This window comes from Copadichromis virginalis, linkage group LG15 (genome assembly GCF_057382275.1).
Source record: "Copadichromis virginalis isolate Kocher_CV1m ecotype Utaka linkage group LG15, C_Virginalis_male_GT1.1, whole genome shotgun sequence".
Lineage (NCBI taxonomy): Eukaryota > Metazoa > Chordata > Actinopteri > Cichliformes > Cichlidae > Copadichromis > Copadichromis virginalis.
This window is the reverse complement of record NC_140632.1, coordinates 23,476,953-23,503,157: the sequence shown is the minus strand read 5'-3', so window position 1 is coordinate 23,503,157 and position 26,205 is coordinate 23,476,953. Positions and strand designations below refer to the sequence as shown.

Below are 26,205 nucleotides of genomic sequence, written 5' to 3'. Positions count from 1 at the left end.
AATTTTCAGGCAAGTTCTGGTCTCCCAGAGAAGCATCCCTTCTAAGTTCGTTTACGGACCTTTATTTGAAATGAACCTCAGATATAAGATATAAAACAGACAGCGTCGGTTTTTATTTTTATATTTTTGTAGTCATATATGACTGAGGTGTGATGTCGATACTTGGCCAAAGATTTTTGGCGGCATTTCCGGCCAATATGGCAACACGCACGCTTTACTTTTTTTTTTTTTTAGATTGATTCGTTACATAAAAACAAATAAATCTAAATGATATGTTTTACACAAATAACTAAGGTAAATTATGTTGATGAGCACGCTAAAAAAATATTAAATCAAATATTAAAAACGAGTCCCCTACGTAACCGTCTGTCCTCCAATCACAGCGTTTGTTGTCCGTCTGAAGCGTCAAGATGCTGTTTTAAAACACGATATCAAAGGAAATGGAGAAAGCTCTTTCAAAATAAAATGTCAATGACTATTAATGGGAAAGAATCCATTTATTGAAAGCTACTTTCCACAATGGACTTAAAAAAATCTAACGGGACACTGAAGGGCAGGTGTTGGCTTAATGTGCTCTGGAATAAACAGAGACAAATTCACAGAGACTGAAGATTAAGAAAGAAGAAAGATGTATCGCTGTGGTTTTCATGTCGTGCAGAATGTATCAAGTTTATAGGCATGAAACATAATTCAGATACATTAGAAAGATGTAGGCCGATTTATACTATTATTGTATCATTTCTTTATTGTTTTATTGCTGCTTTGGGTTTTCGTACAATAATTTATATTTACTGTATATCTTTAATCACTCGTTGAGATTCATTTTCTTTAAGTTTTATTTTGACACTTAACCGGATGGTATCTCTATTACTGCGACGAGCTTAGCGTTAGCATGTGTTGCTTTAACGCTTTTGCACGGGGACGGTGCAGCGTTTGACCTGCGGTAACTTACACACGGATATCCATAAACGCATTCAGACGTTTTTATCTTGTGTACCAGGGGATGAAACGTCGCCTCCGACGGCAGGTTTCTGTTGTTTTTGTATCCTTAAAAACAACAGAAACCTCGTAGTTGAAGCTAACCGGCTAGCCGCTGTGCTGTCAAAGAGCAGAGAGTCCCTCCATGTGGTTAAAGTAATATCCAGTAATGAGGTGGTTCTGTTCTTTCCTGTGAAGCAGAATGAGGGCTCTTCTCTGTGTTAAAGCACAGCAGCTGCTCAGCAGAGGTTTTATCCACCCTGTCAGGCCGGCAGCAGCAGGTGAGAGGTCAATCCAGATAATAAATTCAAATTCAATTAATAGTTTATTAGTGTAGATAAACATGGGGACGGTATGAGATTTTAAATGTATGAATTGAATGTTTCTGTGTGACAGTGCGATGGCAAGCAGCCCCTTCCAAACTCTTCTGCAGCTCTGCACCTGATGGAAACAACAAACCACCCTCCATGCTGCGCCACCTGACCTCTAAAATAAAAGCCACGGGGCCGATCCCTGTGGCAGAGTACATGAGGGAGGTGCTCACCAACCCTGTGACGGTACAGAATGATTAACTCCACCTTAAGTGTGTGCCAGAGTACCACTTGCAGGTCATGGATCAGAATTCAAAAGCAAAGCTTTTGTTCACTTTTGAATCCTCTGACTTTACTATAACAAATTTAAATAACCCTTATTTCTGTCTTTCTGGGCCTTAGTTCAGTTTCTCAGGTCATCCTCTGTCTGTAACAAACTTAAACTCAAATTATGAACACCCAGACCTCACAGTGACTCCTGTGGTCTGAACTCTCTGGGGCTTTGTGGTAACCACCAATCCAATGATAGTGTTAGCATGTAAAAGCAGCTGCTGGTTTTCCTGTTTTTAGTGAGTATCTTTTCCTTGTTTGTTTTCCCCCTTCTCAGGGTTATTATGTGAGGAACAACATGCTGGGACCTGAAGGAGATTTCATCACTTCACCAGAAATCAGCCAGATCTTTGGAGAGGTGAGGCTGGAAAAACCCCTCAAACTTTCAGTTTCATTCCACATGATGTTTCCACTCAGCCGGCCTCTGATATACACTGTTCACATCAGGTAAACTTGTCTTTGATCGGCCTTCGTCGGTCATTTTACTGTTAGCGGTTGACACATACTTCATCAATAGTAAATATTAGGGGTGCAGCGATATTCGTATCGATATTGAACCGTTCGATACAGTGCTTTCGGTTCGGTACGCATATGTATCGAACAATACAACATTTGTAATTTATTTTATAAATTTTCCTTCTGACGATGCTGTCTGTGTTGAGCGCTCAGTGAATCTGTGTTCGACTACTCCGCCTAGGCTGCACTGTCGAGCGCAGATCCACTGAGCGCTCAACACAGACAGCATCGTCAGAAGGAAGAGCGCAGGGCAAGCTAGCGAGACAGAAGTTAAGCTCTCCTTGCAACAGGCAAATTGAACCTCATTCAGATCTGGCGTTTGGAATTATTTTGGTTTTCATGTGACGTATGACCCTGAAGGTAAGCGAGTCATGGACTAAAGTAAAACAGTATGTTGGATGTGCCACGCAATGCTCAATTACATTGGTGGGAGCTAGTATGTTAGCGCAGTTAGCTCGTTAACGTGTTGGCCGTCTAGCCCCATGCACGGGGCGATCGGCGGTAGCTCGTTAACGGAGATTTGCCGTGTTGTGGCGTTAAGGTCATTTCAACGAGATTAACCTGAAAGCACTAGTGGGAACACAACGAATATGACTGCACATTTACGCCGACATCATCCTAGTGCAAAGACAAGTGGAAGCAGACAAAAAAAAGCAAGCTTGCTACTAACTTTAGCTGAGTCATTTAGACAGCTGTTAGCACATGATTCTCCTTATGCTGCTGAGAATATAGCCCAGAAGAAGCGGATAGTATAGCTTTTATTTTGGAAAGAGCCATTTCTCTGTAATAAACTCTCTTTTCCAAAGATGAGTGATTCCTCAATCAGATACAGGGCTTGCAATATCGCTAGCCCGACGTCCCGGAGCTAGCGATTTTTTTTCAGTCGGGCTACCAAAATCTTTCTCTTCCCTGCCCGTCGGGCTATTGTACGAAAAATATATGTCAATGCTTTTGCATTCTTTCAGAAATGTAGCTGGGTAATTATGTCATTGGCATCGGTGAGCCACTGTCAATATGTGACATATTGAAGTCGCGTTTGAATTTGCGCTTGTTTTTTTGCTTTCACTTTGCAATCGTGTGAACTGTGTATAGAGAGCGACAGGACTGATCTGTGAGTGATGATAATTTGTGCACCAATTCCTCTGACATCGTCTTATTAATCGTTAGCTTACTATGCAAACATGACAAGTGAAATCTCCCGCAGCAAGCTTAAACATGTGAGAGGTTGATCGCGCAGAGAATCGCTGAGCTTATGTGAGTGAGCGTGTAAAAGCATTTCAGTTCTGCTGAGCCAAATAAGACAGGTCAGGGTGAAGAAGTGACAGCCAAAGAAAAGCTTACCACAAAACGGAGAAGTTATGACAAATCAGACTATAAGGCAAAAAGAAAGTGCAGCTTTATGGTTTCATGGACAAAAGAATTTCTGTGGCTGCAATATGACGAGCTAAATAACCAGGGCTGCACATAAGTGGTCCGCAGGTGCGCATTCGCTGTCAAAATAAAAAACACGCACAAGGGTTAGGGTTAAATTTAAAAACTGTACTTTTGAGTTAAAATATATATTTATAATTTTAATAAATGACAAATTAAAAATGCATGAACATTTTTTTGTATCGAAAAAATATCGAACCGTGACACCAAAGTATCGAACCGAACCGAACCGTGAATTTTGTGTATCGTTGCACCCCTAGTAAATATGTTCCAAAATATTTTCAATTAAAAATTAAAATAGGCCCATTAAAAATTATTATTAATTGGTTTTCAGTTGTTGTGCGTGCTGGGGAGAATAACAGGATGGTCCTGTGTCATAGATATCATGATATGATGCTTTTATATCATGTAAAAAAAAAATTATAGCGGTATTTGCAAGTATGGTATAAAATGATGCAGCCCTGTTCTCACGGCACGTGGGATCAGCTTCTAGGTCAAATGCTGATAGATGACGATAAATTCCTGCTTCATTGGTGCTCCGATCGTGTCAGAGCTGGTCACAGTTTGTGGGCTTCTGCTTGTCCTCTTGCTTTTTGAGGAATGAACAAAACTAAAAACGTACTTAAAAAACGAGATCTTCCAGCAATCCAGGAGTCACACGGAAAAAGTGATGCCTCAGAGGCTCAAAGAGTTTGGAACTGAGATTGTGGCTTCAAACACCTATGGTCGGTCAATGCATTTTCTTAGCACAGAGGCTAAGTGAATACAGTTTGTGAATACAGACTTTCAGTATGAATGCATATGATGACTATGAATGTATAATAAAATACATACATACTTTATTTTAAAAAAAATTTGGCTCCTACTGAAAAGATAAATCACAGGCAGTGTGGTTTTAAAGAAGTTTTTTTGTGAGTTTTCCTTTGTTTAAACCCTGGAATACGATAAGTATGATGTGATCAGGACAAGAAGACAGATGAGTAAGACACCTTACAGTGAGGGCTTTTGTGTTTTTTCATGCTGCTTGAAATCAGTGTTCATGTGCAGTAAAAAAAAAGTTCCTTTTGCATAAAGTTCAGCTGTTTAATGTCACAGACCTGGTGATCCAGGTATGAAGCTCTCTGCACCGTGTTGTGTCTGTATTGTGCTGTTGCACTGTTTGTTTGCCATTTTCACACACTTGCACTTTATGCGGTCCTGTCTCTACTGTTATGTGTAGCACCATGGTCTTCACTGTGTACTGTACTGCTACATATGGTGGAAATGACTTGACTTTCCTTGAAAGCAGCACGTTTAGATTCAGTAAGATAAGAAAACTTTGTGCTTCTCCTGCTGGTTCAAACATGTTTGGTCTCCTCCAGCTGATCGGAGTGTGGATCATCAGTGAGTGGATGGGAGCTGGTCAACCCAAACAGCTGCAGCTGGTTGAGCTCGGACCTGGAAAAGGATCGCTGGCGAGTGACGTCATCAGAGTACGTCAGCCAGGCTTAACGCTTTTCTATGAAAGACTAAAGATTTCACCCCAAAGTGGAAACATCTGTGTCATCAAGTTGCAATTTTTTCTCTCTTCAGGTGTTCAGTCAGTTGCAGTCGGTGCTGGGCGGGGCCTCTGTGTCGCTGCACCTGGTCGAGGTGAGTCCGGCTCTGAGTCTGCTTCAGGCTCAGAATCTGACGGGAAACCGCAGCCAGGAGGCAGACGCAGAAGATGATCTGGTTTACCGTCGCGGAGAAACTGAAGCAGGGCTACCGGTGTCGTGGTACCGCCGGTTAGACGATGTCCCGACAGGTACACCGGAGCAGAAAGCAGGCTGTGGTCGTACTGGTTTATATGGAACAACTCCATGCCACAAAATTAGAGAACCTGAAGATGTTAGCAGGGTGTTTCCTGGTTAAAGTAAGCACATAAGCACAGTTAGTCCATCTATAGTTTAGGAGTTTGTGTAAAAATGACAAATACCTGAAACTGGTTACCAAAGTCATTGTTTTGTTTTATGAGTGTTTTGGCCATAGACATTTTATGTTTTGAAGCCAGATTTGACAAATGAGGTGCACTGCACACTCATCAAACATACCCTACTTTAACATCAACACTAAATTAGACTGTTAATCACACATTAAACCTCGTGTTTTATTCAGTAAGACTTTACTAACACCGAGTCCATAAGGTCATTAGGAAAGCCTCTGCTTGTGCTTCAAATGAAAAGTTGGGTCATTACCTCAGAAATATCTTTACAATAAGAAGCCATTCTGCTACCAGAGGAGTCGGCCTCTGGTGGACAATAAAAAAAATGCAGGTTTGAGGAAGTGTTCCCTGTTTTTATATACAGTTTATGGTTTTGACAGTGAGTATTTTCAGTGCTGAATTGATCTGAGGACATCAGGCTTCAGGCTGATACTGTTACTGTTTCCATTTGAGTTCTTTATGTGTTCGCTTTTAATCTCTATTAAAATATGTTTTTTCACTTCCGGCGCCCCCCGTGCGTGGCAGCCTGTTACAGCAGCTCCACTCATTCTGCGCTTCCTTCTTATCTCCTCTTTACCTTCTCGTAATTTTTTGTAACTAAAGTTTTAGCAGTTAGATTATGTAATTATGGGCTACCGTTTTGTGCTAGTCTTGGTTGTCTTTCTCTGTTTTTATTTAACAAATTTCCCACGTGTGGGACTAATAAAGGTTATCTTATCTTCATTGAGTTTTTCCTCTTCTTCCAGGATTTAGTATCTTTGTCGCTCATGAGTTCTTTGACGCCCTGCCAATTCACAAATTCCAGGTGAGATTTAAAAACACAGTGTGTGAAATATTTATGTAGCAATAAAGCTTTTTCTTTACTGTCATATTAGTCCTCTGTATACTGTGGTCTTGCATTGCATTTGACTACACTGTCATGATTGTTCCTACCACCAGATGGCACCAAATCAAAACACAAGAAGTCCATAAAACTGTGTTTAACGCTGTATTTGGTGAAAGATAGGCTGTTTATGTGATAGGTTATTTGTGTAATTTAGCAGCAACTGTTCTTTGATTAATTTTTCCGTATCTGAGTTTTAGCAAAGTGAAAATTGGTGAATCTTTGTGTTAACAAGAAAAACCTGTAGCGAAGTCATTATGCTCTGCTTTAAGTTTAAATAAAACCATATGAAAAACAGATTTCATGTCTTGTGCAAAGGTTTCTGAGTGGCTGTTCCTCTGATGTTTGCTGTTGACGCCTGCAGCGCCCTCATAATAAGAACGCCTTTCAGCTGTTTTGTCCACAGAGGCCCATCTAAACATGTCCGTTTCTCTGTTTGGGGCAGAGGACGGAGAAAGGCTGGAGGGAGGTGTTGGTGGACATCGACCCAGAGAAGCCGGACACGCTGAGGTTTGTCGTGGCGCCGGCTCCGACCCTGGCCTCGACGTCGCTCGTGCAGGTCAGTAAATGTAGAGCTTCTGTGTCCAGGAAAGCAAAGCACACATTTATTAACATCTGCTTTTTACAGTTTCCAAATAAAATCTACACTCCTTTATGGTTACCACATCACAGTTTATTAAGGCCTCTCTGGTTCTTGAAACCAGATAAAGTGGCTCATTGTTTGAATTTTAAAAGTTCAGATGACCTCAAAGAGAAATGAATCCCGCCTTTTATTAAGACCCGCTTCTGCCGAGGAAGACGATGACAGTAATAATGATGATGATGTCAGACCTTTGGCAGGATGTTCAAAGTGTCTGAGCTGAGCTGGAGAGGCCAAATCAAGCAGGCTGTGGATGTATAGATGGCATAAATGTGGGCAATAAAAAACCAGATGAGGGCTGTAAAACAAACCTCAGAGAGTCTGTCTGAAGAGTCAATTTCCACAACGTTTAAAAGACTGAAGGACATCAGTTTTTAAAGTGGGTGAAAAAAAATGCTTTGTAAGTTCAGATAAACCTCCAAGGATATAAAAGTCTGGATGTTTGGATTAAAGGGGAATTGTTTCTCCTTTGCACTGTGGAAAATATAAACACTTAAGTAGATGTAGTTTTGGAACAGTTTGAAGTCATGTGCTGGCTGTAAAGGTAAACTGCAGGAGTAATCGTGACTCTTAAGGGAGTATTACTGCTGGAAATGTTCTACAGGACTAGAACTACCCTCCTGAAGGTTCCATTGGTACTTTTGATGGATGCAGCTATCCCGGGTAGGAAGATGTCGAGGACCTTTAGTTGTAAGGCTCTTTTCTTCACTGTGTTAATCAGGTGTGGGGAACTCCAGGCCTCAAGGACCAGTGTCCTGCAGATTTTAGATCTCACCCTGGGTCAACACACCTGAATCAAATGATTAGTTCATTACCAGGCCTCTGGAGAACTTCAAGACATGTTGAGGAGGTCGTTTAGCCATTTGAATCAGCTGGGACACATCTAAAACCTGCAGGACACCGGCACTCGAGGCCTGGAGTTCCCCCACCCGTGGTGTAAATGGTGCGAAAGGTCCTGGTAGTCGTGATGCTCCACGTGGAGGTTGCATAAAATGTGACATATGAAGATCACTAATCTTTGTGCCAGGACCTGACTGACCATCCAACGAACACTAACGTTGTTTCGATGAGTTTACAGTAACCAGACATTTTGTTTGTCCGGGTCAGGAGGTGTAGCGGGTTCGTCAGTCTTTATTTCCTCATTATGGGGCGTCACCCATGCTTGAATGCTGGCTGGTTTGATTGCAACCTGGGAACGATGTCTTGGTTTGCCTTCACAATAGGTGCACATCCCTGTGGGTGGCAAGGGGCTTGGTTCAGCCTTCATGGTGTCATAGCTATGATTATGAATACAAACTGATGAAGCTCATCTGTCGCAGATACAGTCCCCTTAAGATGGTTTGAGGGATCTGCAAGGCAACAGAAAGGAAGAAAAAAATGTCTGTTTACTATTTCTGGCTGATTAACTGACTATAAAAGAAGGGCGTGGCCATCGTAATCTCACCGATTTTTGAAACTCTGTTTCAGCCAGTGTTATTTCTGCGTCTGTAGTGAAGATTCACCTTTTAAATGATCCTTTTCTTGCCTTAAATGATGGATAACTGTACCTGAGGGTTGTTTATGAGGTATCATGGAAAATGTAGGAAGACAAAATGAGAAATTAAGTTCAGCTTTTTTTTTAAACAGGAGACGAACTGCTGAATTGAACTCTCCTCACTTGTTCCGATCAAGTTTATCACACTGCATTTGTTTATGGACTGTTTGAAAAAGGGAAAATGTTCAGAGTTCAACAAGACGTCTGTAAGTGTCATTTGTTCCAGTCAAAGAAAAATGAACGCTAAATAAAGCAGAAAAGAAAACATCACATTTGAGAAGCTCGAACTTGAGGAAATTTCAGCTTTTTGATTAATAAATAATTCCAAAAGATGTCCAGTCCACCTTTAAAAGGTGGAAACCTGACCTGTGTGTGTTTACAGTCCAGCCATGTTTTTGTCTCCAGCAGAGATGATAGAGTGAAGCAATGTACTATTAAGTTTGTGTGTGTGTGTGTGTGTGTGTGTGTGTGTGTGTGTGTGTGTCAGGCAGATGAAAAGCGGGATCATGTGGAAGTGTCTGCAGAGGGCGGGGTCATTGTGCAGCAGCTGGCCCGGCGCATCATAGAGGACGGCGGTGCGGCGCTGATCATCGACTATGGCCACAATGGAACCAAGACGGACACGTTCAGAGTACGACACACACATCAAGCCCGTCTGCTAAAGCTTCCTGTGTCACATATGTTCAAAGTCAGCCAGATAAAAACGTCCAAGTCTGCATATTGTAAAAAATCCTCAGTTACTGCGATGGATTGTGCCAGCGTGAAATGGAACTGTGGGGCACATGTAGGCATCGTACAGTGGGGCGTGTGTGGGGCACGTAGGGCAGCCCTCACCTAGGGTCTGGGCGTACGGTGGGTGGGTGGGTTGGTACACTGCGGGTCCCACTGTGGGCAGCACACAGTGCAGATGTGCCCTACATGTGCAGCTACTGAGTCCCACAGTGAGCAGGGTGGGTCTGCCCACTGTGACCCCACCTGGGCCTCAAGGAGGGATTTTTGGGATGTCATTCACGCTAGTTATAAAATTACTGATACCTGCGAATACAACAGAATGGTAAGACTTATTTTTCTTTCATGTTTGGTAGTTTTTATCCAACTACGCCTAACAACAAGAGGGACTGGCCATAGACTGTACACAAAAGATGGAGGTTACCACCATTTCTAGCTATGTTAGCACGCTTTATCATAAACTGTACAGCTGATACAGATACCTGCTAATTAGTGCTAATTAACATACTAATATCATCCAAGAATTTCATCTTTCAACACAGGTAACCTCGAGAGAGGAAGCAGTCTGCCAGAGTGACCACGCCCCTAACTTTAAGCATTAATGGAGTATAAATGTGAATGAACTGGGAAAAAATCTCCCCTATACAGTTCTTTTGAAGGGTGAAGCTTTCCAGAAGCCAAAACAGTTTTTTTTTTTTGTAGCAGGCTGTAAACATGTTGGACGTTTTTGTGTATGGGAACTGACTCGTTTTTCAATACAGCCTCAAGTGGACATTAGAGGAACTGCAGTTTTTGTGCACTTAAATGTTGTAGCCTCAGAAGCTGCTGCTAGGCTGCAACCAAAGATTTTTGTTAATAAACTGAATGCTTTAGTGTTTAAACTGAATTAGTAAGTATGAGTATGCAGTTAATCAACTAATAAACAATCATTTCAGGAATAAAGGTTTAGAGCAGCTCAACGGACCTGCTTATTTTACACAACAGTGGTAAAAACAGGTTGACTTTAATGCAGTCTCTAATACTTCCATCAGTATTTTAGGACCTCATGCACACATTTTGATAGGAACAATTCAGAGTTGGATGTATGTTGAGTCTTTAATTTGTCGTTTTTATTGATCACATACAGTGCACTCCGTGTGTCCTCCAGCTGTCGTGCTTTGTAATTCTTTTGTCTTCGTGAGGACCAGTTTGAGGTTTAGACCTTCATGTGAGCATGTTTTGTTCAGCTCTAGTGGAAGGAAGCAGCTGTAGGAAGCAGAAAGGCTCCTGTGCGTCAGGCAGGGGGAAACCAGGGTCAACCGGCCCGTCGCTCCTCTTCCTCAATTCTTCTTCTGAGGTTGCCAAGATTTCACAGCTTTTTTTTTTTTTTTTTACTGGGTTAGAATCGTTTTAGATGGTTAGAAATAGGTTTAGTTTTAAACCTTTTATTCATGCTGTACTTCTTAAACATCCCCTCATGTAGTTTGAAGGAAAAACTGTGTAAGAAGCCGCTACTTAGCTCAAATTTGCTACTGCCACTGTAAATAAGGTTTTGCGTTGAACCCATCATAGGTTTGCTCATCATTTTGCTCCTTTGCTGTTGGTCAGGGTTTTAAAGGTCACCAGCTTCATGACGTCCTCGCCTCCCCTGGCTCTGCCGACCTCACCGCAGACGTGGATTTCAACTATCTGCGGAGGATGGCGGGAGGAGGCGTGGCCTGTCTGGGCCCCGTCACTCAGAATACGTTCCTGAAGAACATGGGTATTGACACCAGGATGCAGGTGAGTCTTCATCACTGACAGATGCCAATAAAAACAATCAGCATGATTTCTTTTAGTGTCATTTCCTCATTTGGTGGAAATCCAACATCAAAGAGTGTGACTCACTGCTCCTTTTTCTTAGTTTCAGGTTAAAATTTGAATACACAGACCTAGGGTGCATTCCCACCAGGTTTATGCAAAAGTTCATTCACGAGTTTAAAAATATTACAACCTCTGCAGAAAAATGCTGTGCAGGGAAAAACTTTCAGCAGACATATTGTCGCCATTTCTGGGCAGGTGAAGCTGTTAGTTCAGTGAAACTTACTTTGTGACAGAACTAAAAAAATGAGCACAAAGAAAAGTAAAACATCGTATGATTGTAAGATGATCCAAAAACATTTTAGTGTTTCTGAGTGACACGCTGTGGCCCACAGTTAGAAAACCAGGATATCAGACACACAGTATGCCCCGAGGCTTTAACCCCCAGTTGTTCTCCACAGATTCTGCTGAGGAACTGCAGCGACCCGTCCACCAGGAAGCAGCTTATCAGCAGCTACAACATGCTGACCAACCCCGCCAAGATGGGCGAGCGCTTCCATTTCTTCAGCCTGCTGCACCCCAGTCGCCTTGCCAAGCCCCAGAAACCACAGGGGCTAAAGCTTGAGAAGAAGAAGAGCCCGGCACCGCTGCCTGTGGCCGGATTCACCGAGCTCAAGTTCGCCTGAAAGAGACGACTTTGAAATTTTGGCTGCCGGGTCAGTAGTGAGTGTAAACAACTACACTGTCCCAAACTTCTTGAACTGACTGCACCACAAAGCAAACAAAGAGATTTACAGAGCTAAAAACGAGCAGACAGCTGCTTCATCACTTCCTTTAAGCCTGTGTGAAATCCAAAATGGGTGAGTCATTAATTAGATTCACTCCTGTAGAGTCATTATAAAGGAGGAAACTATCCAAAAAGGCCAAAACTGTTCTTTTGTAGCTGTAAACATGTTTGTTTCTGCTGTAAAGTTGAACTTTTTAATATGGAAGTCTATGGGGCCTTTTGGAGAAAGCCTCAAGTGGACATTAGAGGAACTGCAGTTTTTGGCACTTTAACTTGGGGAGTGTGAGAGTTTGGACATTACGAAATGTCTGTTGGTTTAAAAGATCATGTTCTGATGTGTTTTAACAAATATTTAAGGAAAACACATTTTGTAGTTTTATGACCTATAAATAAAAATTTCAAAACATTAAAACATTCGTGGACTGTTCTTGTCAGATTTGTCAGATTATGGACACCAGACACTGAATGACTGGATTAAACTGTGCAGCACTTCGGGTCATAGGTCATCTGACGTAGGAGGATCTCGTTCCATTGGTCAGCCGGCTGCCATCCTGCACATCTTGAAGCAGTTAGCTGAGCTCACTGTTGTGCAGCAGCCATTCACAACAAGCCCATCGCTCCTCCGGTAGAAATTAAAAGATTCGGTTACATGTGGTGGCGGTGGGGTCGCTGCTGCCAAAACAAGCAGCGGCCCTCCAGATGAGCGGCGATCGGGTTCAGGACTGGTAATTAAATGATCATTTCCAAACATCCTGCAGATCGCTATCAGCTTTTCCTCTGATTCATGGTGTCCCTCGCTGGAGAGTCTGACTAGTACATTTGGAAGGGATTGCATGATTTCATTAAACCTGTTTTGAGCGAAGACGTTTGAAACGTTTATCACCTTGAATCTGCCACCGGCATCCGAAATTTTAGAAACACTTGTGCTTTTTAAATCCTTGAGATTGGAACAATTCACAATAGATACATCAGACTTTGTGTGTAGCTTAAACAGTCCACCCCAAATTCAAATTCATGCTACATCCAACCAAAATATGTATGTACACGTTGCCCAATTTTAGGGGGAACTTGTTCAGAAAAGACCTGCCTTCGATTCAGTGCAGTGGTTATTTAGAATTATTAAAATAGTAATTGAAAACAAAAACAAAAAAGTAGCAGCAGTAATGTGTATTGATCCAAAACTGATCCGTTCCTCAAGAAATCCACAAACCTCACTGCGAGCAGTTTATAAAAGATCTACACTGAAGATCTACAACCTTCATTAATATTTGTTCCACAGAACATTATTTAACTGAAACAAGTTAAAAATAAATGAATAAAATAAAGATTTGTGTTAGTCTTCATTAATTTGGTCAGATTTGGCATGGACACAGTCGAATCTCAAAATTTGACAAAATCCCCCCCACATGAACTTCATGTGTTCTCTCCAGGTACTCGGGCTTCCTTCCACAGTCCAAAGGCACGCAGTTAGTTGGGTTAGATCACTTGGTGATTCTAAGTTGGTTTGAATGGCGGTCAGTCCCTCTGTGTGTTAGGCCTGTGACCTGTCCAGAGTGTACCCCGCCTCTCACCCACCATAATTATGGTCAATTATTAAACCCACACTACAATTTTTCAAAATAAAAACAAAAAAACAAACAAACAAAAAAAGCCCAAATAATCAGATTTTTTTTAAAAACATTTTGCCCACATAATTTGTTTCCATCAGTTTCATCTATGTGTGCAGGGTCACAAGGTTTCAGCTGTCACAGGGTGAGACGTGGAACACCTGTCCAGGTCATTAGTTAATCACAGGACTAACCTACAGTCAGTCAGAGCAATCAGTAAACCTAACACGCATGTCTTTGGACTGTGAGAGGAAGTCTGAGAGCGCACACAGGCACAGGGAGAACATGCAAACTTGGATAGGCTGTCGAAGTGTGACAAGAGTGCAAGTAGTCCTCGAGTAAAACACTGCTGGTGCCCAATGAAGGGTTTAAATCACTTCCTATGACTGATAAATAAAGGCAAAGTTTTTGTCTTGAGAGTGCGCAAAGCAAATGCCAGAAAAACTCAAACTCTATGGAGTAAGTCAAGACCTGTGAAGACGTCCGCCTGTTTTTTCCACAGTGCTGGAGCCTCGTCTAGAAGACGACTGGCACAGGAACAACAATGACGACTCACCCGCATTTTGCCGTTCATCTTTAATATTTTCATCCACATGACAAAACATTTCTTGCAAAAATATAAAACATGTGAAATAAATTCTCAGGCTGGAGTCAGATCGGGATTGACGAACACGTTAGAGTTCAGAAAGACAAAGGAGACAATAGCAGCTCGATTCTTCTCAGCTCTTCCAGAGTTTCTGAAAATAACTCACGTTTGTTCCTCTGCAAAAGTTTCTGCCATACAGCCACATTATTACAGGTCGGAGACAGTGATGTATGTCCCACTTAACTTGAATATAACGTCCGCATCTGTCACCAGCTAAAATAAGTCTGTTAGCAAAAGAGTTTCTTTAAATAGAAAAACTAACCAACTCTACTAATAATTAATGGTACATAAAAAATATTTCTTATTTGAGTCCAGGAAGTGTTCATTAAATAAACTTCATACTTAAGAAGCATTGTTAGATGCAGGGCCAGCCTCAAGTGACCATTAGAGGAACTGCAGTCTTGGAACATAGCATTGATATTGTTTTGATGCTTTAAAGGCCAAATCTGTTCTCAAAACTAGTCAGATAAAAGTAATTTAATCTGCATTGAATAAATGTTTGGTTGACTATTTGGCCAACATTCATTTTCTAATTTTAAGATTGTAATTGCAGCCTCGAGGGAGGCTAAGATGGCTTCAAACTTTTGCAGATGATCAAACTGAGACTTACTGACAGTGAAATTCTCGTGAAAAAAAAAATTTCCCAATAGTGCAAAGACATCCCAACAAGAACAAAAACTACAGTCGGGAGAGAGCGCTTGTTTCTCGTGAGTTCCAGTTAGTCACAAAAGACGACATTGACATCTACACAGCTTTTTAGAACTACAATGTAACGGCCACCTGCTAAAACTGTGCTATCGAGCTGAAAAAGTGAGTTGAGTCTCTGGTTTGGTTTTGGATTAGCCCTTCCACGACTCCGCTGGCAGTGCTGACGTATGTTGAAACCCCAAGTTGAATTCTGGGGAGAAAAAACACGATGCTTCCGTGTTTCGGCTCTTAGCGTCCGTTTGTTTATGGCTTTGTAGAAACGAAAAAGAAACTGGAAAAAGATAAAATATTTGAAAAGTTTTAATTCTCTGGACCTGAATTATCGCTGCAGTGAGCTGCCTGATCAGCGTGTCCTCATGGGTCATCACACGCCGTCATGGGGGAAAGCCTGCGGCCTACACAGTGGCGCTTCTGTCAACAGTTTCCCGGGTTTGAGGCTAACCCTCTTAAGAAAAGTCAACATGGCCAAGGCCTCTAGGGGTCCTCCTCCATGTCATCCAGGTTGGGTGACATGATGAAGTGTTTGGGGTAGTGCAAGCCTCTCTCGTCAGCGTATTCCTCCCATCGGGCATCGTCGCTTTCGTGAGTGATGTATCGCTCACCTCGCCGTGTCTCGAACTCCCTGAGGTCCAGCCAGGTCTGGTAGTCCTGGACGACAATGACAACATTAAACACTTTTTTTATGCTCAGCTTTCACTCCACCTTTGACTGCTACAGGAGCTTTGCATGATTCATTGCTCAAAATAATCCTTATTTATGTTAGACTGGACCAGTTCATCCTCCATTTGAAACAAGCCATTTTAGCTCCTCCCCCCTATTAAGCCAACTTTCTTCTGATTGGTTGCCCCTTGGCTGTGGAAATCTGCTAAGAAGCATGTCTATAAGCCTGAGAAAATCTATTGTTGTATATTTGATATAGAGGTCAACTGTCCCTTTAAATCAGTGATTTAAGGTATGATTTGATCATTCAAAAACAGAGTTAAAATAATAACTTTATGTCCTGCATCACAGACTGTACACAAAAGATGGACACAGCTTCCAAGTCGAAAACATAAATATGAAGCCAACGTGAATCTGCATTCATTCTAATGGCCAGCAGGGGGCGACTCCTGTGGTTACACAAAGACTAGTGAATGAGAAACCAGCCTTCGCCCTTCTTGCTCTATGACCTCATTACATTTTTTCCTAAAGGGGGGAATAAATGTTTTACTTTCATTAAGTACTGCATATTCACTGTGAATCCACTGTTTGTTCATTTTATCTTGTGCTTTTATTTTATTGTTCTTATTCTGCCATTGTTTTACTAAGTGTTTTATCTTATTGTAAAGTGTCCTTGGGTGACTTGAAAGGCGCTCATAAATAAAATTTATTATTATTATTATTATTATTATTATTATTATTATTGTCATTATTAAATCTTTATTTACTTTAATAACGCTCATGCGATACTGCAGACTCTTCTAAGGAAAGCAGTTTGGTTACCTGCAGCCAGGGGTGGCTCAGCGACTTGTCCACGCTGTAGCGCTTCCTCATCTTCACCTGCAGCAGGTTATTAATCAGGTCTTTGGCTGTCGGAGAAGAATAGTCAAGTGGCGTTAAAACACACAAATTATTACAAATGTGAACATGAATGAACCCAAGTCCAGATGTTCCCTTACCCTCTTCTGAGATCTCCTTCCAGGGGTTGGCTGGGTACATGAAGGCGGCATTCTGGATCTGGTCATTGATGTCCTCGTCCTCATTGAAGGGAAACGTCCCGCTCAGACTGACGTAGACGATGACGCCGACCGACCACATGTCCAGAGATCGGTTGTAGCCTTTGCTGCGGAGCACCTCGGGCGCCAAGTAGGCCGGAGTGCCAACCACTGAGCGGCGGAACGACTTCTCCCCGATGATACGAGCGAAACCAAAGTCGCAGAGCTTCACCTGGTTGAGAGGGGGGAAAAATGCAGCATTAATCCACTGGCTCTCCCGTGAGTTCCTCGTCCTTCTAATTTATAATTAAACAGAAGGTAGCTGTGGCGGCGACTATCGTTCTGCTCTGGACCCTTGGTGAGATCGGTACTATGAAAACTTCTGGTTCTTGTGGTCTGCAGTGCACTGGTGTGGAGTACTGTCAGACCCAAAGACAAGGCTCCCTGGAAAGCAGCTGAATGACATCAAGGACCAGCGCAATAGCAACCAAGTTCCAACCAATTGCAACACCTGGGTGAGCTGCCTCAGTGTGGGAAAGTGCATTTGTACTAACCTGAGGAAACGGCTCTGCAGAGGCCAGCAGGACGTTCTCAGGCTTCAGATCACAGTGGACGATGTTCTTGAAGTGAAGATGCCTCAGGGCTACCAGGATCTGCAGACCCAACAGTCACAAACTGAATGACTCCTATCAGAGTCCTATCAGACATCCACATAAACCCTGCCTAAGAAAACAGACAAAAAAGTGTCTCCTTCCGCCTGAGCTTTCACGTTCTCACCTGTGTAACCAGGAACTTGGTGAGCCGTTCGGGTAGCCGGCTCTTCTCGCTGGATAAAATCATCTCCAGCATGTCGCCGTGAAGCTTCTCCATGACCACAAACACCTGCTCGGGCGTCTCAAACATGCACTCCAGGTTAACAATCCCCGGATGGTGGAGGTTCTGTCACACATAGGAGACAATCTGTGAAAACTAGATTCTAACTGGAGCAATCTAATGAAGTAATTAACAGTTTTGTAAAGATGTTATCCATTTTTTAAAACTATAAAAAGGATTCCTCACACATGATGCTCGATTACATCTTAAATATTGTTTGATCACTGCATTCATCGTGGGAAGCCGAGATTGTGAGATTAAAATTTGATTGATTGTACAGCTCTAACTTAATCTCACATTAAATTGATAAAGCTCGCCACGTCTCACCTGAAGTATGGCCACCTCGTTCCTCAGCTGGCTCTCCTGCTTAGTAGGAAACCGCATTTTGTCGATGATTTTGATCGCCACGTCTCTGCCGGTCTTTCTGTGTTTACCTGCAGAAGATGAGAAAAGAGATCAATTTGATTGTTTGTAATTGCCTGTAATGCATATAAAATATGTCTCATTTTAACACGACCTCTCACCTCCATAAACGATCCCAAACTGTCCCGAGCCGAGGACCTCGTCAGCAAAGATCTGATACACTGAGCTGATATCCTGAACAAGACAGATTAGAGCACCTCAGACTGTGAGAACATCCTTAACTGTGTACGGACAAATCTGAAATAAAGAGGAAAAAAAAAATCTGCTTGTGTGTGATGGCTTACCACATTTTCTTGTATCTGGGAGTTGGACACTGATATGCTGATAGACAGTTCCTCTGAGAAGACACAAAATAAAATACATATACATATTTATATATATTAAAAAAAAAGGTGAAATCTGCAGGTATTTAACCCCCTTCACTTACAGCAAACACGTGTTTTTTTCCCCCCCAACCTCCAAATCATTAAAATCTCATTTCCAACATTTCCTTGTTTATCAAAGACAGAGGTGACGGGAGATTTCCAGCTGGGATCAAACATGTGGATTTCTTTGTACACTGTACGACAAAAAGAGCCCTGACGACGTTTCGTTTCCAGCTGCGACAACGATCTCCAAATCGTTTTCCAGATCTCACAAGAATAAAAGCCTCTGTTTCCTGTCTCCTCCTTTCATGTGATGGGAGCATTAATTCGGGCTGACACTGAAAGCCGACGGCGCGTTCTGTGCAAAGAAAACTGATGAGCTGACATCGATTTCGGATCGCTGCCCGGGGTTTGATCGGGTCACCCCTCTGCGATCAATACCTGCAGTCTGATGTAGATAGGCAGCCTGTTGATATTTAGGTCACCATGCAGAGCTGATGTAGGTTTATCGAAGTGGGAAGCACACATATGCAAAGAGTGCTGAGGAATTTTGACCCAGGGATGCAATTCTTTCACTAGAGGCCTGGGAGTTTGCGCATCCGAAACATTCTTAGGACTGCACTCCTGTACACCTTGTGACATTTCCTCCAGTGACGTATCAGATCAAACATACAAAGTGCAAATGTTGGTTTGTGATTTTGTCTTTAGATTTAGAGACTCACCTGAGAATAAACTAATAAACCAATAGCATGTTTTTATCAAATATATTAAAGTTATTGCACAAAAACAGCTGAATCTGAGGGGGTCAGGTTGCTGAGTTTCCATGAAATGAGCCACATGAAAGCGATCCAGGAGCAATTTGTTGGCAATCTGCATTTTCCAGGAAGATGGAGCGTCACAAGGCAAAAGTGAGAACATCAAGTTAACATTTTGGATCCATGGAGTGGAAATTCCCAAGAGCTTAATCCGATCATGAATCTATAATCAATATTTAAAAAACCAAAACAAAAAACAGGTAGATAACCAAGAGCCCCTACACTGTGATCACCTTTGACCGCAGGGATGGATCAGACATGAAAAAAACGGTTCTTTCTGTAAATACTGACTCTTTTAAATTGACGAAATGCTTCTTCCTGTCTAAACCTGTGCGATTACTGCTGTTCCCTAACAAAGACAAACCCCGACCACTGCAAGTTTATGTCGCGTAGATAGAATTTGTCAGATAGAATAACATTTCATAACAGTACAATAACAACAATAAAACGGTTGGACCACTGGAAAAAAAGAAGGATAACATCACATGAAGTCTTTAAATGCTTCAATAATCTCCACAGAACACCACACGACCTGTAAACGCAGCACCAGTGTTTGCATGCCTGCTGATTGCTTCCATTTATATAACTTTGACACTAATGGATCTGCAGCAGAGCAGTGTCATTTCTTTCCTTTTTTCTTTTGCGTGGGGGTGGATTTCCCTCGGTTATACATGACTATAAAGGTCCAGTGGCGGTCTGTGTGTCTATGAGGTAATAAAACAAAAAGTGGTGTTACATCACCGGTGCATTAACTTATTGATGCCATGATTTCAAAAACAAAACATCCATTTTCAGGAGGAAATTGAAGCTCCGCGTTAATTACTCAACAAGTGGAAAACGCCACTGCTGACTGCGTCCCCTGAAGCGCCGCACTTTTATAACACACCAACTGTGCTCAATAACAGCTAATGCTCTTTTACTTTAATTCCACGAGGTGCATTTAGGTGCTCTAATTTAAAGGATGAAACTTAAGACTCTTATTTTCAGACAAAGAGACAGTTTAACCTGAGATGGATCGGAGCTGAGATGAAGCGGAAAATCCTCTGAAATCCCTTCAATCATGTTAAAATGCCAGCAGACGGCGTGTGTCTGCGCGTGTTTGTGTGTGTTGTGTAACGGTGGCCTCCTAAAACAATATTTGGAAGCTTTTCGCAGGCGAACAAACAAACGCACGTCCATTAAAGCATAAAAAGTCTAATCTGATTTCAGAAGCGACTCCATTACTGTATCAAAGGGCAAAGATGGGCATTAATATAGTGTGCATGAACCTCACTGGGTGTGCCTCCATTATCAAACATCTGCCTTTTATTACATAAAGATAAAATTTAGAAAGATATTCCATCTTTCTAAAAATATACAAACTGACACAGAAAGGTCGTCAGAGGTAGAACAAACCATAACAACGCTTTTCTACTACATGTACAACAAAAGTAGATGCAATCCATCAGTGGAAATATCCACAGGTTTAAAAATATGTCTATAAGTATACATACAATGGGGGAAATAATTTATCTCCTGCTGAATTTGTAAGTTTGTTCATTTACAAACAAATGAACAGTTTCTGATTTTTACAATAGTTTCATTTAAACAGAGAGAAACAGAGTATCAACCAAAAATCCAGAAAGAACACATTACATAAAAGTTAAATTGATTTGTGTCATTGAGTATGTATTTGATCTGTAACCCAGCTAGAGTTCCTGCTTCCACAGACTGGCTGTGAGCCAAATGGGCACGCAGATTAGAGTTAGTTAATCAATTACAGATACTCCTGATCTCTCCTTGTTGTGTATAAAGCACACCTCGCTAAAGAACCGGTTTCAAACATTCCAGCCTCTCCACCACTACGGACAAGAGCAACGAGATGTCAAAGAACAAGACTAGAACAGACTACAAGACGAGCAACACGAAGCTCAGTGAGAAGGTGATAAATGGGAAATGAAAGAAATCTAAAATGACCATCAGTCACCCTCGTGCTTTAGCTCCAAACAAGAGCTTGCCTCACAGGAGAAGCTTGTTAATGACCTGAAGGCACCAAGAAGACCATCAGTAACACATTCCCGCAGTCAAGCATGGAGGTGGAACCATTACGCTTTGGGAATGTTTCTGACTGTACGGAACGACTTTATCACATTGGGGAGCCAATGGACCATTAAATCTTGCAAGAGAACTGACGGTGCTTTCTCATTTTCAATCATTTAATTTAGCTGGAATGAACAAGCCAATATGAGTGTCATGTTATTGGGTTCACTTTTTTGATTGGTTGCCATTCCTCAAGAGGTTGAGTCTTATGTAACATGAATAAATGCAAGACTAATTCCTCAAATATTCTGTTTTTGTCTTTTTACACGCTTGTAAACCACAGAGAGAGTAAAAGAAAGACTGGTGTAGCCACCATGATCTTGGTTTGAAAAGCCTCAAACTAAACACTGTCACGGTCGCCATCTTGGTGTTTTGAGTTGTGTCTGATAAGTCACGGGTTAAATCTCAATTTTTGACCTTAGAAATGACAATACTTCACAAAATTAATTCCTAGTTTGTTTTTTTCAGTATGACCTGCAGATAGCATAACATATCTACTGAAGTCATAGTTAAAAAAAATGAGAATGTTCCATTGCAGCAAGACCCACCGCCCCCTGCTGGCCGTTAGAATAAATGCAGGTTTATGACACTTCTATATTTATTTAGCCATTCAGTTCATGGTAGTATTGAGAGCTTGAAAAGAAAATGACTGGACTTTTTTGGGGGGGGTTGTTTGTTTGTTTGTTTTTTGGCTATTAACTTCTACATTGGCTTTTCAGACACAGCGGTCACATCCGTATTTTTTTTACACAAAACTGAATTTCCTGCTGAAGGTACAGAAGGAACAGGCAAAACCAAGAACAGGACCAAAGACTAAAGAGGGTCCGTTACTCACTGTGATCCTTCCCCTGGCCTGGCCCCGTGCCGACGCTAGCCTTGGGTGTGACGGGCATCAGCGCCTGCCGGATGGCTTTCTCCCAACTCTGCCCTACATCCCGTCCCACGCCAGATGCTGCCAAAGCTGGGTTGTGGTAGAGGCCACCGTTGTCCTCCCCGACGTAGTACACCATGCTGCCCGTGATGATCTCAAAGCAGTGTGGGTTGCTACCCTGAGGCAGTCTGCCAAAGTCTTGCGCCGGCTCCACCTGCAGGATCTCAGACAGGGGGATCTCCTATGGAATAAAAAAGAAAGTTTAAATCCTGGGTCTTGTGGATGAAGTAATCTAAAAAGGTCCCTTTAGCCTGAACTTGAACTTCGGCACTTATAGAACATATCTTCTCTGATTTGATTTTATTCTTTAAGAGTCAGAATCATCCATGAGGTCTTGAAATTATCCAGAGGGCTCCATCCGAGCACCTCTCCTCTCCTTGCTAAAACTAAGACACTCTTTGAATGTCAGTGTTTAAAACTTCTCTTCCTTCCTTTTCTGGCAGAGTGCAGAAACCCTGCACCCCTCCACAAACCCTTAACCATGCCAGATCAAACATTTCAAAAAGAGCGATTGGCTCAGTGGTGTCTCCACGCTCCTCGGACTCATTTGAACCTTTTGCCAAGTTCACCCCGAGCCACGCCCTCCCATCACCATCTTTTCATCCTCTGATTAAAAGGCAGGACGTGCCTTAGAAGCTTCGGGCACTTGGCAGTGTGGCAGTGAGCCAAAGAGGCGGCAGGGAAGCGACCCGACATCTCCAAAAACCACCACAGATCCCCCACCCTCCAACCACCCCACCTCCCCGGCCTTGTGCTCCATACCTCCTCCCTGGCTTTCTCTTCAAAGGAGGATTTCTGCTGCGCTTTGTGCTAAAGGTCAACAGGTCGGCGGCAGGCGCAAGATAAAAGGACGTGAGGTATGAGAGAGGGAAGTGATGGAGCTGCAGCTGAATTCAGTGATCACAGTTTTCAAGGAAATTATTTAGTCCAACTTGGAAGTTCAAAATTGGATTAAAAAAATAAATAAAAGCCACAGATCTGCACTGTCATTAAAAACACATCAGTGAGCACACTGCTGCTAAAGTTTACAGGCACTCGTCATGGGCATAAATGTCGTGGTAATTTGGGTCTTTTAGTGACTTCTTTGAACTGTTGCTTTTCCAGTTAAATGACTGTGCAGCATGCATCTTTAATGACTTTAAAAACAAGAATTATGAGCTTGAATTTATTTTGGATTTTCTCTCATTCACACATGGTCAAAAGCCTACATACGGGCTCAGATATAAACATCACACCCAATATTTAGCAAGTTGACCAGAGTTGGTAGCCACCAACAAGCTTCTGGTTCAATATGAATATTTGACACCTTTTATTGGCAGAATTGGTAGAATTCATTCAAACTGGTTGGTTTCCTGGCATGGACATGGCTTTAAAGCGTAGCCCACAAATCTTTAATGGGGTTGAGGTCGAGGATTTGTGAAGCCCATTCCAGAAGCTTAAATTTAGCCTGTTCTGTTTGAACAGCTAATTGTATCCAAGTTTCAAGCGTCTGTGGATTTGAAGTATTTTTTGTTTATTATTTCATCTACTTTGGCACAGAACATGATGTTACCACCGCCATGCTTTACAGTAGGTTTGAAAACCTCACCTTTACTTCTCAAACACCTCTTATCACTGTCGCTCTTTATCTTGTATAAATCATAAAGTTTTTCTTCAGCAGTTATTTGGCGTGTCCATGTGGGCAGCTGGAAATTTTAGTCAAGCTTGATGGTGCTGATTCTGGAGAGGGGGCTTCTTTCTTGGTCAGCAACCACTCAGTCTAGTGACGTAAAACTCACTTCACTGTGGACTGTTCATGGCAGGCTTCAACCTTGGTGGTTCCTGGGTTGTCCATCATCCGAGGGTGACAGTTTGGGTTTGTCTTCCCAACCTCACCAAAGTGGTGACATATCCAAACAACAATTTTTTGAACAATGATCTTGAATCTTGGATGACCTTTTTAGATCTTCACTGAATTCTTTGGACTTCTCCATGGTTTTGAGTATGGGTCAGTCCAATGAGTGGTGTCAAACAAATCCTTTTATGCTGGCAAAGAGGAACCACCAGTTGAAGCCAATTGTGATCACCAACAGTTAACAGGCCTTAGCAACGTGAACTTAAGACATTGTAGAAACATCAGCACCACTTCTTAAAAATATTTGAGTGAGCGAATGTATATGTTTGTCCTTGGATTAAAGAAAGTCTAAAATAAATTCAAACGTATGCACCCAGTTCTTGTTACAATCACAATGGGCGATCGTGGCTCAAGAGTTGGGAGGTCGCCTTGTAATCGGAAGGTTGCCAGTTCAAGCCCTGGCTTGGACAGTCTCGTCGTTGTGTCCAAAACCCGTTGCCTACTGGTGGTGGTCAGAGGGTCCGGTGGCGCCAGTGTCCGGCAGCCTCGCCTCTGTCAGCGCGCCCCAGGGTGGCCGTGGCTACAATGTAGCTTGCCATCACCAGTGTGTGAATGTGTGTGTGAATGGGTGGATGACTGAATGTGTAAAGCGCTTTGGGGTCCTTAGGGACTAGTAAAGCGCTATACAAATACAGGCCATTTACTGAAATGGCCAGTAAATGGCACATTATTCAATGTCAGTGTCGGTACAACAGATAGTTTTAATGTTTCTTTGCCACCTTTCTTTAAATATATTAAGTTACATTATCAACACAGAGCTTTCAACCAATGATAGACAACCTGCTCTTGGAACAATTACAGTGGACAAGCAGACAGTGATGTGTGTTAATGTCTTATGAGGTTCATGCTGTGTTACGGTATGAACCCGACTCCCTCCAGCTCTTCTCTTCACGTCGCTGCTTTGTTTGGCCGAGCAGCTGAAACTAGATCCGGGGCTCACCGGGTCTCCTACCTTGTAATACTTGGCTCCACTTTCATTCTGAAACAGAGTCAGACTCTTGCTGTCCAGCCTCCAGTAATGTCTCTTCCTCTGCAAAGACAAAACTTGTCATTAGGGAGAATGCTTTGAATCTGAGTCCAGAGAGAAAATAAAAATCTTTAAATCTCTTTTAGTTTCCAGTAATCAAAGACTTTCCTTTGAGGTTTTGAGTGATGGATATAAATGGAAGTATCTGAAGTACAAGAAACCGTTTCAAACAGTACTATATGTAGGACAGAGTCTTTTTATTGACCAATAATTTAATTCCCTGGATGACAATAGATGTGTTCACCTGATGCACTTAACTGCTTGTTCATTTCTAGTAGAGCATTTGCATGTAGAACATGTTTCCAGATTGTGTGGATATATACCAAAAACCAAAGCTCAGTGATTAAAATGGATTTAATAATTTCTGCACTGACTTGATGAAGCACCTCGAACTTCCAGACTGCAGTGCTAAAGCTGACGTAGGTTATCAGTGCCCCGTGTTTGTTCATCTCCAAAAACTACCAAGCTGAAATATTTGAAATTTGGCAGTGAGGTAGAGCAAATAAAAAAGGAAGAACGTTTGAAATTTTGGTGCAGATTAACATCACTTTTATTACATTTTCTAAATACGACGCTGGGATTAGTGACGGCTTTGCCTTTCTCCCAGTAACTCCTACAGCGAAGCACATTATTGAAAAATGCTATTCACATTAGCCAATTAGTGCTTACAGTGTAATGTACAAATTTTATATTTGCATTGTGTTTCATATGTCTTGTGTTTGAATATTGCCTATAAATGTTTTAGCTTTTAGTGTTTGTGTCTGTTTTTTGGAATTTTTTGCTGCTCCTAAGAGCTTTTAGCCAAAGCCAAAGGATTAGACTGGATTGATATTTTTACTTAATTATAAAATGAATTCAGATATTTCCTGCTTTTGTTGTTGTTCCTGCAAACAGACCAGCTGTGTTTGTCAGGCACCCAAAGGCCTAAAAAAAAGCTCAAAAGACACCTTAGTTTGTCTGTGTTTTGTGCTTCATCTCACCAGGTTGTCACGGTTGGTGTAGTGCACCAACCAGCCTTCTTTAACCACTGTGGAGCTTTTTCTCTTGGTGTGTTTGATGGACTGGACCACACGCATCAGAGGGATGTTGCTGCTGGTCGACGGGCTGCGTGAAACCAAATAAAAACATGCAAAGAAGCATTTTAAGGAAAAAAAGCCCACACAAAAATACGATACTAATGAGAATGTCAAAGATTCAAATAAAAAAAATAAAATGCATGCAAGTCTTTGGAGGAGTTCCTTCTTTTCTCTTCTCTAAAGCTC

The 26,205-nt window shown here is 42.0% G+C and overlaps 2 protein-coding genes across 3 annotated transcripts in view; one reads left to right on the top strand and one right to left on the bottom strand.

The window, feature by feature from the left end:
• Positions 1 to 882: 882 nt before the first annotated feature.
• Positions 883 to 12,287, top strand: ndufaf7 (NADH:ubiquinone oxidoreductase complex assembly factor 7). Its single transcript, XM_085432561.1, has 11 exons — positions 883 to 943; positions 1,180 to 1,259; positions 1,375 to 1,535; positions 1,897 to 1,977; positions 4,928 to 5,038; positions 5,139 to 5,352; positions 6,276 to 6,334; positions 6,858 to 6,971; positions 9,074 to 9,217; positions 10,903 to 11,076; positions 11,556 to 12,287. The coding sequence occupies exons 2-11, from the start codon at positions 1,181 to 1,183 to the stop codon at positions 11,778 to 11,780; spliced, it is 1,362 nt and encodes a 453-aa protein (XP_085288687.1). The 5' UTR covers positions 883 to 943; position 1,180; the 3' UTR covers positions 11,781 to 12,287.
• Positions 12,288 to 14,044: 1,757 nt separating this feature from the next.
• The window catches only part of LOC146692468 (serine/threonine-protein kinase D3-like), a 55,795-nt gene continuing 43,634 nt past the window's right edge, over positions 14,045 to 26,205 (bottom strand). For both annotated transcript variants that reach the window (XM_085432559.1, XM_085432560.1), the window contains exons 9-19: positions 25,924 to 26,047; positions 24,869 to 24,946; positions 21,927 to 22,203; positions 18,117 to 18,169; positions 17,934 to 18,006; positions 17,737 to 17,843; positions 17,314 to 17,475; positions 17,091 to 17,189; positions 16,501 to 16,768; positions 16,325 to 16,410; positions 14,045 to 15,490 (exon numbers count right to left, since the gene is read on the bottom strand). In XM_085432559.1, the coding sequence (XP_085288685.1) occupies positions 15,317 to 15,490; positions 16,325 to 16,410; positions 16,501 to 16,768; positions 17,091 to 17,189; positions 17,314 to 17,475; positions 17,737 to 17,843; positions 17,934 to 18,006; positions 18,117 to 18,169; positions 21,927 to 22,203; positions 24,869 to 24,946; positions 25,924 to 26,047 (1,501 nt within the window). In that variant the 3' untranslated portion in view covers positions 14,045 to 15,316. The remainder of the gene's footprint in view (positions 15,491 to 16,324; positions 16,411 to 16,500; positions 16,769 to 17,090; positions 17,190 to 17,313; positions 17,476 to 17,736; positions 17,844 to 17,933; positions 18,007 to 18,116; positions 18,170 to 21,926; positions 22,204 to 24,868; positions 24,947 to 25,923; positions 26,048 to 26,205) is intronic.

Excerpts from the sequence above, each read along its gene's own strand:
- ndufaf7 (XM_085432561.1), top strand. The coding sequence starts at position 1,181 with ATGAGGGCTCTTCTCTGTGTTAAAGCACAGCAGCTGCTCAGCAGAGGT. Across the intron at positions 1,978-4,927 it reads TCAGCCAGATCTTTGGAGAG|CTGATCGGAGTGTGGATCAT; the intron begins GTGAGGCTGGAA and ends GGTCTCCTCCAG. Across the intron at positions 6,335-6,857 it reads TGCCAATTCACAAATTCCAG|AGGACGGAGAAAGGCTGGAG; the intron begins GTGAGATTTAAA and ends TGTTTGGGGCAG.